Source organism: Anolis carolinensis, chromosome 3 (genome assembly GCF_035594765.1).
Source record: "Anolis carolinensis isolate JA03-04 chromosome 3, rAnoCar3.1.pri, whole genome shotgun sequence".
Classification (NCBI taxonomy): domain Eukaryota; kingdom Metazoa; phylum Chordata; class Lepidosauria; order Squamata; family Dactyloidae; genus Anolis; species Anolis carolinensis.
Window position 1 is genome coordinate 262,612,722 of NC_085843.1, and position 16,514 is coordinate 262,629,235.

The 16,514-nt window shown below is 40.8% G+C and overlaps 1 protein-coding gene across 2 annotated transcripts in view; it reads left to right on the forward strand.

Moving 5' to 3' along the window:
- The first annotated feature begins 12,768 nt into the window (after positions 1-12,768).
- The window catches only part of schip1 (schwannomin interacting protein 1), a 510,540-nt gene continuing 506,794 nt past the window's right edge, over positions 12,769-16,514 (forward strand). The window contains exon 1 of one of the 2 annotated variants that reach the window (XM_008106099.3): positions 12,769-13,098. In XM_008106099.3, coding sequence (XP_008104306.2) covers positions 13,090-13,098 — 9 coding nt within the window. In that variant the 5' untranslated portion in view covers positions 12,769-13,089. The remainder of the gene's footprint in view (positions 13,099-16,514) is intronic. The other variant, XM_008106101.3, reaches the window with a different exon arrangement.

Here is a 16,514-nt window from a genome sequence, read left to right on the forward strand (position 1 = left end):
AGAATGGGTAGAATCAAAAGCAGGAAGAGGTACAGAATATGTTGACAGAGTATCGGAAGTGTGGAGATTAGATGTCTTGAAAGCATAGCTTTTATTGTCTGGGGAAATGATGCTTGATATCATGCAGTTTTTGTCTGTTATGGCACGCCCAAGTTTAAAAGAAAACTATGATGTCTGTCTTTGCTCTGGGGCTATCTGAATACCTTCTGTTGAGATCAGGTCCTTTAACGTAGAGGCACTTTAGGCAGGATAAAAGTTAACCAAAACAAGTTTACTGGAAACAAGAGGAACAAAGGGCTAACTCCACCCAGGACTATTAAATGATAACTTAAAACAATACATTATGAAGGAGAAATTTGCTGGGTGCAGACATCTTTCTGGGATTCTAGAAGTCTCTGGGGCAAAGGACTTGATCTCCTTTTGTGAAACTTGGGCTGGCCACAAGCTTCTGGTGTCGCTGGGACTGGTGGTACAGTCGAGTCTCACTTATCCAACACAAATGGGCCGGCAGAACGTTGGATAAGCAAATATGTTGGATAATAAGGATGGATTAAGGAAAAGCCTATTACACATCAAATTAGGTTATGATTTTACAAATTAAGCACCAAAACAGGACTGATCAACAGTGTGGCAAGGTCAGAGCATGCACCAATAGTATGCACAAGAACTAACATAGAGAATCCTTGCTTTGTGGGAGCCTGGGGTAAATTTCATTCTTTTTTGGGGTAACTTTGAGTATAATGATATTGGCATTCAAAATAATTTGTACTATACCTTCTACTAGGCAGGGTAGTTTTGATTTGGGACTACCATTATGATTTGTGTTCTTTAAAACATATATTTCTGCTCTCCTTTTAATGTAAAGAACGATGTTTAGTTTTTGTGTAAGAGTGGTGTTAGTATCCCAATCCAGTCAGGGACAATTTATGTGTAGAAAGAATATGCGAATCAGTACCTAATTTTTCTAAAGTTCAAATGCAGCAGGCTTGATTGTGCCCCCTTTAAAAGAAATACTTCCATACATCATTGATATTTTTGGAGATTTATGAGGCAGGATAAGAATATAGCTTGTTCTTCTGAAAGTGTGAATTAGCTATCTGGTAAGAGTAGTAAAACTGTGGCTTTGCTAGTAAACTAAAAGATAGTTACCAAGGGACAGATGTAAAGTACTCTGTGCCCTTTTCTGTCATATCTATGTTTGATAGAGAAGAGGAAGCAAACCAGGCTGAGAATTGCCTTTCAATTTTACAAAGGCAGTAAATTGAGAAAAATACTAAAATCTTTCAGAATGATTCTATGCCTGTAGAAAAAAATCCCCTTTTCTTTGCTTTGAGCAGATAAATGTATTTTATTGCCAGTGAAAAGCTCTGAAGCATCCTAATTTATAGAAGTTCTATATGCTACTATTTTGTGAACACAAAAAAGACAACAAAATCCTGGTTTTCACAAAGTACTTGTTTTGATATGTAAAGCCTTAAATAGATTGTGACCCATGTACTTGATGGAGCACTTCTTCTTCCGAGAGTTCTTGGAGAACAGGAGAAGTCCCAGCAGATTGGAGGAGGGCGAATGTGGTCCCTATCTTCAAGAAGGGAAAAAAGAACGACCCAAACAATTACCGTCCGGTCAGCCTCACATCAATACCAGGCAAGATTCTGGAAAAGATCATTAAGGAAGTGGTCTGCAAACACTTAGAAACAAATGCGGTCATTGCTAATAGTCAACACGGATTTACCAAAAACAAGTCATGCCAGACTAATCTGATCTCTTTTTTCGATAGAGTTACGAGTTGGGTCGATACAGGGAATGCCGTGGATGTAGCATATCTAGATTTCAGTAAGGCCTTCGACAAAGTCCCCCACGACCTTCTTGCAAACAAACTAGTAAAATGTGGGCTAGACAAAACTACGGTTAGGTGGATCTGTAATTGGCTAAGTGAACGAACCCAAAGGGTGCTCACCAATGCGTCGTCTTCATCATGGAAAGAAGTGACAAGTGGAGTGCCGCAGGGCTCCGTCCTGGGCCCGGTTCTGTTCAACATCTTTATTAACGACTTAGACGAAGGGTTAGAAGGCACGATCATCAAGTTTGCAGATGACACCAAACTCGGAGGGATAGCTAACACTCCAGAAGACAGGAGCAGAATTCAAAACGATCTTGACAGACTAGAGAGATGGGCCGAAACTAACAAAATGAAGTTCAACAGGGACAAATGCAAGATACTTCACTTCGGCAGAAAAAATGGAAATCAAAGATACAGAATGGGGGACGCCTGGCTTGACAGCAGTGTGTGCGAAAAAGATCTTGGAGTCCTCGTGGACAACAAGTTAAACATGAGCCTACAATGTGATGCGGCAGCTAAAAAAGCCAATGGGATTTTGGCCTGCATCAATAGGGGAATAACGTCTAGATCCAGGGAAGTCATGCTCCCCCTCTATTCTGCCTTGGTCAGACCACACCTGGAATACTGTGTCCAGTTTTGGGCACCGCAGATGAAGGGAGATGCTGACAAGCTGGAAAGCGTCCAGAGGAGGGCGACTAAAATGATTAAGGGTCTGGAGAACAAGCCCTATGAGGAGAGGCTTAAAGAGCTGGGCATGTTTAGCCTGCAGAAGAGAAGGCTGAGAGGAGACATGATAGCCATGTACAAATATGTGAGGGGAAGTCATAGGGAGGAGGGAGCAAGCTTATTTTCTGCTGCCCTGCAGACTAGGACACGGAACAATGGCTTCAAACTACAGGAAAGGAGATTCCACCTGAACATCAGGAAGAACTTCCTCACTGTGAGGGCTGTTCGGCAGTGGAACTCTCTCCCCCGGGCCGTGGTGGAGGCTCCTTCTTTGGAGGCTTTTAAGCAGAGGCTGGATGGCCATCTGTCGGGGGTGCTTTGAATGCGATTTCCTGCTTCTTAGCGGGGGGTTGGACTAGATGGCCCTTGAGGTCTCTTCCAACTCTACTATTCTATGATTCTATGATTCTATGATTCTATGATTCTATGATTCTATGATTCTGTCATGAATCTGCCTTTGCTTTGAGATTAACATAGAAGTTCTTCCTCTGAGAAATTCCTTTAAGAGAAGCTGTAAAGGTAAAAACTAGAAGGAATACTGTTTTGATGTTGTCTTCCTTCCCATCTATGGACTGCTCTTTCCTGCAAGGTCTGGCTGGTCCCAGGGCCATCATTCTTCTGATGCCCAATTAAGTCCTCAAACCAACATCCCCTCAGTGCAGCATAAATATCTGCATGGCAATCTGTGCCACCTGAACTATATACCAATTTTAATTGGTAAGTGGCAGTTTTAGAAAAAACAACAACACCTTGTTATCTAATAAATCGATAATGATGATAAGGTGAAGAATAATGAAACAAATGGACTTTATTCCTTGGGGCATCACCACCATCCAAATCCTTTGTTGTTATTTGCAGCCATGGGTCATCACCCCTGTGTTGGCTTACACGTGAAAACATTTCATAAAACTGTTTTCTGGCTCATCTACACTGGCTGTAGTTCACAATTTCTCATATTCCTGCTGTGTGAAATTCAGTGCCAGCTGGAGCCTGAAAAATCTATCTCGTTTAAGCAGGAGTGATGTATCATGGGGCAGTGCCGTGGCAATGGTTCTCCTTCTACTGTTTAGACCTTGCTTGTGGGATGATGCCAGCACAGCTCTCTGGCAGAATATGGGGGCAAATAGTAAAGGCTGGATCAGATTAAATTGGGAGGAAGTGCATTACCATGAACTGCCTGAGAGTGTTAGGAACTGGGAAGAGAGGCTCATCACGATTTCCTCAGGTTCTGGTGCCAGAAACACATACAACAGCTACTGTTACCAGCAGAGAGCTCAGGAGGTGAAATGCCAAAGTGAAACCAGAAAATGGATTTAAAATCTTTTGCAAAGGTTTTAGCCTTGTAGCTGCATGTTATTTTGCTTTTCTAACTTCAGGAGAGATGGGAAGATTTCCCTCTGTAAACCAGCTGTGCCTTCTGGCTTTGTCTCTGTGTTTTTTTTACTTCTGAGACTCAGGGCTGGAAAGTAACGTGGGACATCAGATGTTGAACCCTGTGTTCTGCTTTGCTGCTTTAATTTGTAGATACTCAAGTCTTACTTTGCATTTTGGGTATCACTTTGTTAGGTAGATTCACAAAACTTTAATTTTTTACATGATAGTAGAAAAATGTCCAAGTTTTTGAAAAAGAAAGTCTTGTTATTAATTGGGAAGGTCCTCTTGCTTACCATGTGCACATATCCTTTAACATGCTTCAAAGTGGTAAACGGGGAAAGACTAGTTCCTGCTTCTAAGCTTCTTTAAGAATATACATACACAGATACACTTCCAATACATTTGATGAAAGAATTGTGCATTTTGTGCTTTGTACATGGTGGCACATAGTTGAGGTATGATCTCATCAAATTAGCCCTCCAAAATTGCTCTCCCCTTTTACCATGGAACCCATTGCATGACGTACATCTACTTCTGACAGGACTCCCTGGCAAAAGGGGAGAGCAAGCTGTGTATGCTGTGGTGGCAGAAACTTGGGAGGCTTCCTGTGTTGTCTTTGCAACAATGGGGGAAATCTGGGCAGCAGACATTTCCCCTCATGGGATGGGGCCAGTGGTAAGTCAGGCAATGCAGGACATGGGGTAAGGGGAGCAGATTCTCCATACGCCTCACCAGGACCCCACGGATTTGCCACAATGTGTGGAAAATCCCGACCTTAATGTAATAAGGTCCTTAAACTCCCCAGCAAAATGCAAAAGGGGATGTGTGGCTCTCATTTCTATTGGTGGATCTGCTCTGGACTTTAGTTTGTAATTTACAGGAAATATTCAGTGGTACTAAACCGATGTTGGAAATGGGGTTCAACAACTTCTACATTTGGAGTAACACTAACAATGGATTCACAGCCCCATTAATATGGCTGCCACTAGTACCTAGTTGATGAGTGTGTGTGAGTGTGTATGTGTTTTAGCTAATGTTCCTTTACCTGAAAGAGAAGGATATGGTACAACTACTATTTATTTTTGTAGGAATCTGAACTGGCTTTAAATCTCCTCTTCCTGTTGCTACACTGCCTGTGTGTACTATTCAGAGGAAAAACACAGAAGTATAAAATCCCCTTGTGTTTCTGATTTACTTTCACGTGGACTATAGTTCTATAGTTCCGATTATAGATTGCTTTGGTAAGCATGGCCAAAGATAGTACAATGCAGAAAAAATAGGTATGTTTCTGCACCCCATAGGATTCAGTGGAACATAAGCAAACTTTCATTGGCTGTTTGTCCCTTGAATTACGCTGGGAGTCTGTCTTCTGTTATGCAGCTCTTATTGCATCTACTGTACAGAAAGCCACTCTGTTATGCAGTTTAAATGAGACACAGCATGAAGAGAACAATGGTGGACCTGATCAAATGAGATTGATGTCCCCCCCCCCCCCCGAACAGTTGCAATCCTCTAGGGAATAATTTAACACGGAAAAACAGCAGGGTGGCTGTTGGACTCTTCTTCCATTTGCCATTTTTGCCCTTGCAGAATATTTGTCTTCTGAGCTGCCTTACATCTGGCAAGGTGAAAAGTGATATATTGAGTGAATTGGAGCTCTAGACATACCTTCCAACATTTCACAGATGAAAACCAGGACAAATGTGACTAAGCAACATCAATGTGTGTTCAAAGTGGTAAACAGTTATGTGTGAGTTAGGAGAGGTTGCTGTAGTTTGCTCTCTTCCCTGCTGAATTAAATGAAAGTAAACCACGTTTGCCCTTTGGACACACAACCTCATCACACTGAGAAATTCCCCCATCATAGGTCAGTTCAACCTCTTTTGAAGCATGTAGAGGCACAGAGCTTATCACATGAGTTAAACTGCTTCTGGCCATCATGTATAGCCCTCCTTGGCTGAAAAGAGGCAGAAGTGTCCTGAAGGAGGAAACTCCGTCAATTGACCTCATCATATTGAAAAATTTCCCCCTAATAGGACACTTCAGCCTCTTTTCAAACATGGGGAGGCACAGAGCTTATCATATGTTCCAGGGCTGAAAAGAGGCAGAAATGTCCTGAAAGGAGGGAACTCTGAACATGGGCCAGCAATCATGTTCAGAGCTCTTCCCTCCTATTGCTCTTTACTCCCATGGTTCCAGCTGAAAAGCAGGTGGGATGGGAACCATCAAGGTTTCCCATCCTGTTCATTGCCTGCCCCCATTAGCAGTCTCTTGTGTCATATGGGGTTTGGAGCTGGGCAATTTTATCCCATGGAAAGATGAGGTTTTAAACTGGTGTCAGTCTTCTTTAATGTACGGAGTTTGGGGTAGAGCAAGGGATCTCTTAGCTTTAAGATATTGTAATTTTCCCTGATTTTTAAAAAACGTGATACTGACCATGTGATGAATGTAAGATGAATGTATTGCCAGCTCTTAGGTTTCCATGTGTGAGTGTGATGGGGAGGCAAAACCCGAAACCTGATGGCTGACAATCATCCCTGCTTTCCCATTTCAATGTGATGAGGTTATTAGTCTGAACCAACTGAAGTAAGCAGAAGACAAAGGGGAAAGTAAGATGAGAGAGATGACTCTTTAAAAACAACTGGAAAACTGAGATGACAAAAGATTAAATGGGAATTACTTTATCAGATTGGAAGACTTGGAGAACATATGTGGATGGAATAAGAGTTCACGCTCCCTCCATCCTGTGCCTGATGTTTTTGTGCATCAGTCAGACCAGCCATAAAATTTTACTTTACAAGAATTCAGCTTAACTTACACTTGAGAGACAGCTTTCTAATTGTCATATTCAGTTCTATCCAATAAAGGTGGAACCTATTCCTAAGGATCTCTTCACAACTCAGGGGAGGCTGTGCCGTTTTGGCAGCAGTTACCAGCAAAACAGCAGGTGCCCCTGTGCCCTTCCTCCAAGTGTGCCCTCCCTCCAACGGGCCTTATCCCATCCCTCATGTGACGAGGGCATCACGTGTAAAGGATGGGACAAGGCGCATTGGTGCCCTGTCCCTATCAGATGGGAGAAAGGGTGGCAACACACATTGCCACATTGCCCTTTCCCCCATCACAAAGAGGAAATAGCCCAAAAATGTGGGTAGCTCCATCAGAGCAACCCCAAACTCACTTACCTCTTCGTTGTTGCTGAGAAAGTGTCTTGATACACTTCCTTGGCACTTGGAGAGTAAATGGGGTGGGACCTACAGAGAATCGTGTGATGGTGCTCAGCAGGGACTATCTTTAAAGGGACCAAAAGCCCCGTGTGAAGAAGTGGTAAGAAGAAAGGACTCTCATGTCCTTATTACATTGGCTGCCAGAATTGTCACAGATCATAGTGAATCTGGCCATGCCCAGCGGGGATGGGGGTGGGGTGGGGTGGGGACAGGGGCCCATCACCCCACACCCCCATTGCCCAACTTACACAATGCCATCCCATGGCAGGAATTGTTTGCTGCCTGGCTTCCCTCCATTGTTGCTAATGCAACATGGGAACCTTCCCGTGTTGCTGTCATGGTGTCATATACAGGTTCCACTTTAGCTTAGTCAGGGAGCCCTGCTGGAAGCAGATGTACATTGTGGAAAGGGAGCCAGCAGGCTCTGTGGTTAAACTGGAGAGGAACCAGCATTTGATGCCAAATTCAGCCCTGTCCAATGGGGTCGTCAATGATATTTATTGCTATGTCCCCAGCAATAACAAATTGGGAAGAGGAACATTTATATAAAAAATGCATATTTGAAACTAGGATAAATTGATAAAAGTAAGGATAGAAAACCTCCTGGCCACATCTGGCCAACAAGGCCCTTTCATCTAGCCAGTTGGCTCCATTCTTCTGTGGCCCTTTCCCTCTTCATAATCCCATTTTCCTTAACTGTGCTCAGCCAAGCAACAGAGGTGGTGGTGGGAGGAATGTTTTACAGCTGGGGATATTGGGTTTGTCCATGTGTGAGAAGGGTAGTGGGTATGGTTAAAGGGAAAATAGGTTAGTTGTAATACTTGTAAATATGTTATTGAATAATCTCCATGCCCTCCACCAGGAAATAAATATGAGCATAGCTAGACAAGTGCAGTATGATCAGATCAATGACCAGTCTGATCCTATTTTGTGTGGTGTCTTTAAGAGGCAAGGCGGAGGGCCTCACTATCAGCAGTTATTGTGGTCGGAAAATAAAGTAATGATTTCAGTTTGCTGTACAAGGTAGTAACAGATGTTGGGGCTTACCTTACCTCCTCAAAGCCCTGGGCAGTTTTGACTCGTGATTTTTTAAAGTCAGATCTTTCTCAGTGTTCCTGAAGCTTTTCCATAAATAATGCTAATTGATGTAGTTTCTGTGTAGCACTGTTTCATGTATCCAAAACATTTTCTGGGAGGGAAAGGCAGAGGGATGTTTGGGGTGGGCAAGCATCCATGCCCTGCATCTTGCCACAGTGTTGGATTGAGAATTGTAGTGAAGGAACGTTTTAATCATCCCACTAGGGATGCATACCTTTGAGAATAACTTCAGCAGTGCAAGAATATGAGAATTTTACTGTAACTTTCAACCACGATTCTTTTGTATAAATTTATATGTTCAAAAATACACACGTACAAGAAGATATGATTTTTGCAAAGAAAATGTGGGAATGAGACTTTGCACTGGGAACAGTATATTTTGTCTGGTTTTCTGTGGAGAAAAACAAAACATACAATATGCAATTTTGCACAAACAAATCCAATGGCTGTCATCTGTGTCTTGATGGGATGTTTCAAGCATAGAGATACTCCTGTTTTCATTCAGTGTGCAAATATACATTACTGTTCTTTACCTTCTCCTCACCACATGATCTTTCTGCCACTACAACTCCTTAACTCTCTGGTAGGAAATAACTGTCACACAGGAGAAGAAAGGAGATGTGGAGTCCCATCACTCAACTAAGCTCTTGGACTCCACTGTTTCCTTTGTTCTGCTCCTTTTCCAGCAAGCAGAATGAACTATATATTACATTTTTTAAAGTTTTACTTCAACAGCTTCTCTCTTTTGGCTTCTCTAACTTTTGATAAAGAACTCTCCCTGTTAAAACATCTGTGGTTCTGGCTCTCTGTCTTCATCTCTTCTGTGACTGGGATTGAGATGAGAAGGTTCCTCACTCCTTTAACTGGAGAAGCTTGCTGGCGCCAACAGGTTTCTCATTAAGCCTCAAATTCAGAATGTGCTGTAAATTCCAAATGTGAGAGAGGCCTTAGAAGAGCCAACTAACCATGCACACACATACAAATGAAGCTGTATCTTGTTGGATGCCTTGCAGAACAAGTCAGGTATTTCATGTGGAAAGCTTTTAAGCTATTTATACCTTTCAGTTATTTGGTCTGACACAAAGCTGGTTATGGAACACTGCTGTATTCAAAGGCTTGCGACAAAACAGTGGGACACATTTTTTAAAAAGGATAAAATATCATTGTGTGCCTTCATTAATTGGTTCAGACAAATGTCATTTGTACTAAAAATATTGGGCTGCATCCAGACTTTAGTCACACTTTAAGAGTAGGCTCATCCAAATCAATGGCACACAAGTAAATCATGACTCTTTCTCCCTTATCTCCTGCCTTCCTCCTTGCACAGGATTCAAGGTGGCAATTTAATTCTCATTTATATCAGTAGATGTAGTCTAAGTATTGAGTCTGCTCAAAATATAAATCTACTGTATATATTTTTCAGACTCTCCAGTTAAGGGACAATTTAATTTGAAAGAGTAAAAGTGAGAAATTTGGCATAATTGCTGCAGAGGCAGTTGCCTTAGATTTTACATGCCCTATCATGGTAGCAAAGTATATTTTAGCAACTTGCATGAAAGCAAAATAGGGGAAATTCCACATAATCTGTGCTTCAGGTTTTTAAATTGAACTCTATACTGAACCCTGTGAGCATTACTCCTCATGCATAGGTTTGTACTGTAAGTACATCAATGAAATAATTGTTTGAATATCAGCAGGTGCAACATTACAATAGAATGTAGGCCAAGATCCTGCATCAGCGATATAGCTATGCTTCATCTCCTGCTCCAACCTTTGAAATTCACCTTAAAAATCGGTCTTTTGAATGATGGGGTTCTGTGGGACTGGCAAGAAGATCCATTTAACAATCATCTGCATGGAACTGCTGGAAGAAACTGGTCTTTAGTGCTATACAGTTTTCAAAACTCTTCCAGTAGGTCATTCCATATGAAAGTCACATGAAATACTCCAGGTTTCTGAGATCTATCCTTGAAATAGGATAGATGCCTTGGATAGGTCCTTCCTTAATCCTTAGGCGATCCTTCGTTGACTGAGTATGATTGTCTTCCAGGTCTAGTGTCCTGGCAGTGGGTACATAGGTGGCTGTGTAGACCTATTATTGACCTGCACGTTCTTCCACAGTGAGGACATTGGTTTCCAGGTGGAAGGAGGTCCCGATCAGGGTTCGCTTGACATGCCTTCCTCTTGACACATTTCTCCCTTTCACCCTCCATTCGTGCCTCTTCAAATTCCACAGCACTACTGGTCACAGCAGACCTCCAGCTAGAGTACTCAAGGGCCAGGGCTTCCCAGTTCTCGGTGTCTATGCCATAGTTAGCTTAAAGCCCATCTTTAAATCTCTTTTGCTGTTTACCAGTATTCTGTGTTCCATTCTTGAATTGGGAGTGTAGTAACTACTTTGGGAGACAACGTGGCCAGTCTAGTGGTGTTGATAGCGTAGGAGCATCACTTCAATGCTGGTGGTCTTTCCTTCGTCCACCACGCTGACATTGGTCTGCCTGTCTTCCCAAGAGACTTGCAAGGTTTTTTTGAGGCAACGCTGATTGAATCATTCCAGAAGTTGAGTGTGATGTCTGTAGATGGTCCATGTTTTGCAGGTGTATAATAGGATTGGGAGGACAATAGCTTTATAAACAAGCACCTTGGTATTCCTATGGATGTCCTGATCCTCAAACACTCTCTGCTTCATTTGGAAAAATGCTGCACTTGCAGAGCTCAGGCGGTGTTGTATTTCAGTGTCAATGTTGACATTGAAATACAATCCATTGAGGGGTCCTTCCTTCATAGAATAGGTTGAAATCTAGACCAGTGTGCCATTCTTCAAACAAGGAAGCACTGAGTAACACACAAGGACTTTATTTCAAAGGTTGCCTTCCTCAGATTATAGGAACTTTTTTTTTCTTATGTAGTATTGCTCCCATCGGTGGATGGAGTCCATAATGAGTGAACTGCTTTCACTTGAGGAACTGAATCTTTAGATCAAATCCATTATTTTAATTCAAATGTGAATACCTCTCAATGCAGCATTATTATTTACTTCCATTTGTTTACAAGTTTTTACTCCATGAAGAAAAAGAGTTCTTTTGAGAAACAGATCAGCTTCTTGAGAAGAGTTTAATGTATCACTTGTTTGGCTCTTGGCACAGCATGACTTAAAAACCTGAAGTTTGCTGTTTTGTGTGGTGACTGGGGAACTGAATGCCTGTTGGGCCATTCGCAGTTTTCAGTTTGACTTGAGTTTTCAGCAGGGGGTGAGTGACTTAAAAAACAACAGTTCTTGATGGGAGGAAAACAGTTGTGTGAATTCAGCCTTAGGGATACACAGTAAGAAGAGCAAGCATGGGGGAAAAACACATTTTAATCATCTTGGTTGCTTTTCTGAACTCTAAAACTGAAATTTAAAAAAAACACAACTATTTGGTGTTCAGTGAATAAGCAAGTTTTTGAGTAGTTGAAAAGACTTTCCCCCTGTACCAGTGCTTTTATCTGACATGCATAGTTATGCATGGTTATCTAAGTTTGACATGAATGGCTTTATTTAATACATTTAAAAGAAATGCTCAGCTAATATTGAACGGGCCCAAGGCTATATTAGTCATGCTTTTCTCCTACTGATGTTAAGGGGACAACTTGGCCATAATTAAATGGGATTCAAATCGTTGGGCTATATCCTATTACACATTCCATTGATGGAAAGGTTTGTCACAGTGCAACATGGATGGTGGATACACTTGCCAGATTCTCAATATTTGCTCTGCAGGGTTTCTGAACTTCCAGAGCAAATTTTATTTGGAGTGGAGAAGTCACTAAGGACTTCAACTGAAATGATATCTTTTCATTGCAGGAAGATCACCACATTTTGTCCATGAAAATCAAGGATTTTTCTCTTTTGTAACTGTAGTATGTGTTTTGACTCCAAATCAGGAAAAATCATATTCATATTAGTTGCAATTATAAACATCAGCCAACTATTTTTTTCTGAAATGTTGACAGCTATTTCAATTCTTTTCATGCTATTACTGAAAAATCCTTCACCACTTTGATCATCCTAAGTATGTATGGGCATTGGATGGGAGGTGGGAAGTGAGGTGGAATACCATAGTTTAGCTTCTTGGTACTATCAGAAATACACAACTGACATAAATAAATCTGTTTATATGTCTAAAGTGCCTTATAAAAAGCTATGAATCCACTTTGAGGCATAAAAGGAATTAGATTTGCTGCTATAGCTCTGTGCTGGGATTAATAAAATGCTCAGAAAATAGCTGATGGAATGATCCATTTGAGGTCGGTACTAGTATCTTGGGAAGCTAGTAAGGCAGCTGTGTGTGTGTTTGTGTGTGTGTGTATGTACATTTGTGGTAAAGAGAGTTACATTTGTTAAGTATTGTTTCTGGAACAGCATTGTTAAAATTAGCTGAGATAAAGCCTGCACATATTTGCAGAGCCTGTTAAGCAGGGAGAAATCCATCTGTAAACCTAAGTTTCCCCTCATTTCCTTCTCTATATATTTCCAAATTACAGTGAATTCTTTCCTGAGCTGGAAAGGTGCCAGAAGTTTCTCATCTAGCTATTTGTGTGCTGCCTCTTTCTGCTTCCCCTCCCTTCTTCTTTTCCTTCTTCTTCTCCTCTTCCCTCCACCCTCTCCCCTTTGAGGCTTTCTGATGCCTATAGAGTGAGCTCAACTCAAAGGTTTTTCAGCCTCACACTTGCCTGGTATTTTGCAACAGTCAGATCCAGCTCTGTGTAATACTCAGGAATACTGTGGCAGCATCCGATTTCTAGCCCATTTTTTCTCCTGCAGGTGATCCAGAAACTTCAACAATGCATCTGGTAACGTATGCCTTTTTCTAAATAAGCCATGCAGTGTTGTTTCATTTGATTTTTGACAGGCTTTCTGAGCATTTTATAAGTGAAGTAATGTGAAGAGGGGGCTTATTGAGATACTGAGATGTATATATATGAGATACATATAGATATGGGATGTGTGTGTGTGGATGTTGAATGTATACATGCTTTAGAAGGAAATGCATTTTAAGTATCTGTGCAGAAGATTCTCATTCAAGTATGATTTTCTCTCTGAGCAAAGCCATTGCAAATATAGATTGTTGCACATGCAATTTATAATGAGATAAGTTTTTCAAAGCAAACCGAAATTGTAGACTACTGTTTCACACTGGAGTGTCTCGGCGCTGACATTAGATACTTGTTTGACAGCAATACATTTAAAGGAAGGGTTGGATAAATACCCAAGGACTCCCTGAACTCTGGAAAAGCAAAGATCCTGCTGCTGTTGAACAATCTCTATAGATCCCCTCCCATTCTTTAAAATGATATTTCATATTTTCATTTGGCAGCTGCTTCAGGAATAAAAATTTGGCTACATTTCCAAGAAACCTCGCAGGGTTTCGGAGAGTCAGTATTCGGGAAGTGGCATAGCTGTTCTTAAATCCTAGTCCTTGGATAGCAAATGGATCAATATAAACATCTGAAGTCAGAATATAAACTATTTCACCATGAGTATTTGGAAAGTGGGACTTTGTACATCTGTGTGAAGAGGCAGGTTGGTTGTATTCATACAAGAACTGTTTGTGCTGCCTTTGTGATAGTTTATTTCAACATAAATAGCTTTGGGGAAGTCTTCCGATGACCAGTGTCCCCATTACTGGTTGGTTTGAAGGGGTAGGTTTAAAGGGTACTGAAAAAGTACAGTTTTGACTCCTATGTTAGGAGGAAAAACACTCAGCATTTACTTGCTGGGTAGTAGGTGTGACACTTCGCCTACAATCCTGATGCTTACTTGGGAGTAAGTGCCACACATTGTAGTGAGACTGATTTCTGAGTAAGCATACATTGGATGGCGCTGTTGGACTATACAAGGAACTGTGATATTTTGCTACACATAATTTCAAGTATATACATGTGTTTTTTAAAAAAGAGATCACAGCTTTGCTTTCTGTTCTTTTTTAAAACTTAAGTAGCCCCTTCAAGTATTTTTAAACATTATTTTTATTATTTCTTAAAAAGTAAACATTTCAAACCACTCTACAGCATGAAACAACAACCACATACCGGATGAATATATTTTTCATCTGTTAATTTATCTTTTAGGGGAAAGGATAGACTTGTCTTTACAATAACTATAAAACGTGCCTTAGGAGCATGTGAGCCCACTGCCTTGACATAGGAAGAAAACAAGGAAGTGTATTTTGGAGAAGGTAGACTGATTATTAGGTCCTAATGTAAACATTTTTCTCAGTATTGGTTGATTAACTTTTGAAAGTGGTATGCTTGCTCTACTATTATATTGTATTGAGTCTATCCTTTAAATAATGGTAAAAGGTAAAGGTTTCCCCTGATGTCAAGTCCAGTCATGTCTGACTCTGGGGGTTGGTGCTCATCCCATTTCTAAGCCGAAGAGCCGGCGTTGCCCATAGACACCTCCAAGGTCATGTGGCCGGCATGACTGCATGGAGCACCATTACCTTCCTGCCAGAGCGATACCTATTGATCTACTCACATTTGCATGTTTTCGAACTGCTAGGTTGGCAGGAGCTTGAGCTAACAGCGGGCGCTCAAGCCGCTCCCGGGATTTGAACCTGGGACCTTTCGGTCTGCAAGTTCAGCAGCTCAGCGCTTTAATGCACTTCACCACCGGTGTAATGATTCTGGTATAATTCGCAGCTGGCTTCACAATGTCTTGCTGAGCTGTGACATGAGTTATATGACATGGGTTACATGAACTACATTACATCACAACTTTGCGCTAATATTGCATACTAATCCAGGGTTTGTTATGTGTGTGTTGACTTATGGTGACACCTTGAATTTCATAGGTTTTTCTTAGGCAAGGAATACTCAGAGGTGATTTTGTCATTTCCTTCCTCTGAATATGTAGCCTACTGTACATAGTATTCCTTGCCAGTCTCCCATCCAATAATCCAAGGTGACCACACTTAGCTTCCAAGATCAAATGGGATCTAGTGCTTCTAGGATTCATTGTAAGTGTGGAGTACTATCCATACTCCCAATCTTGGAATTTAAAGACATTTTCAGCAGGTAGAACAAGAGCTGATGAAGTCAAAAGAAACTTGGGATAAAGTGCCTCAATTCTTCAGCTTCCTTTGGGTTGAAGGAATCTTAAAAATATGTTGCATAGAGGTGTGAAACTGGAATGATAGGAATTTAATTATAATTATAGAATTATAATTGTATATGTGAATTGATGCTATTTTTTAAACATGGACAGTGAGCTGTCATCCACCATAGCCTACAACATAAGAGAGATTTCTTGGCTACTGTTACATTTTTAAAATATTGTCCAAAATTGTTTAATGTTCCCTCATCCTTAGAGTGAGCTAAAGCCTGATTCATATTGGTAGTCCCAACCAGTGTAAACCCAATGAATTCATGAGATTTAGCTAATAGTTCACTTAGTATTCATCAGTTAATTCAATGGCTCTACGCTAGTTGGGACTAACAGTGGAATCCAGATCCTAATTTGGCAGAAGCTTTTCCAGGAACTGCTGACACAATGGCCTGAATCCTATTGGCAAATTCTAAGATAAAAACATTGAATCTGTAAGCCAAATAGTGAGTCAACATGCACATAAGTAAATTGTTTAAATGGTTCTACTCTATTTGGCAATAGGAACAGGGTTCACGCCAATGTCTTCACACACATCTCTTTTCAAGATATTGTATTTCGGGGAATTCCTTGATCTGGTTCCATGCTATTTTCTTCTTCTCTATAAATAGTCTTGGATCAAAATTAATATGGATGAATTTCTGTTATCATTCAAATTATGTTGGTACTTCTTTAAGGGAATGATCTAATGCTGCATTCTGCCTTGGAATAAAATATTGAATAATGGTCTATGCTGAACTATTATAAATCTAAGTCTCTGTATTCTCCAACAAATTTATTAGACAATTACAGACTATTTTGTTAATTCACATAAATGAAAATGTGCATTAGTGATGATTAATTTACCCAAAGGTAGTTAGACTTTGATTCACTCCATTGTCCAGCCAATGCTATGGTATGCATTTGCTAATGGTTGCCTATATATTAGAAATGTCAGCACACATAAAGTGCCAACCTTGGAACCTTAATTACATATTGAATGCATAATTTATTTGAAAGGCAGCTTAGTGGCATAAAACACCATAATTGTGCTCTACTTCACAAATTAAGCCATTTCAAGGGACAGAAGCTTCTACTAGTGTCTGCCCTGGGTTTTACAATG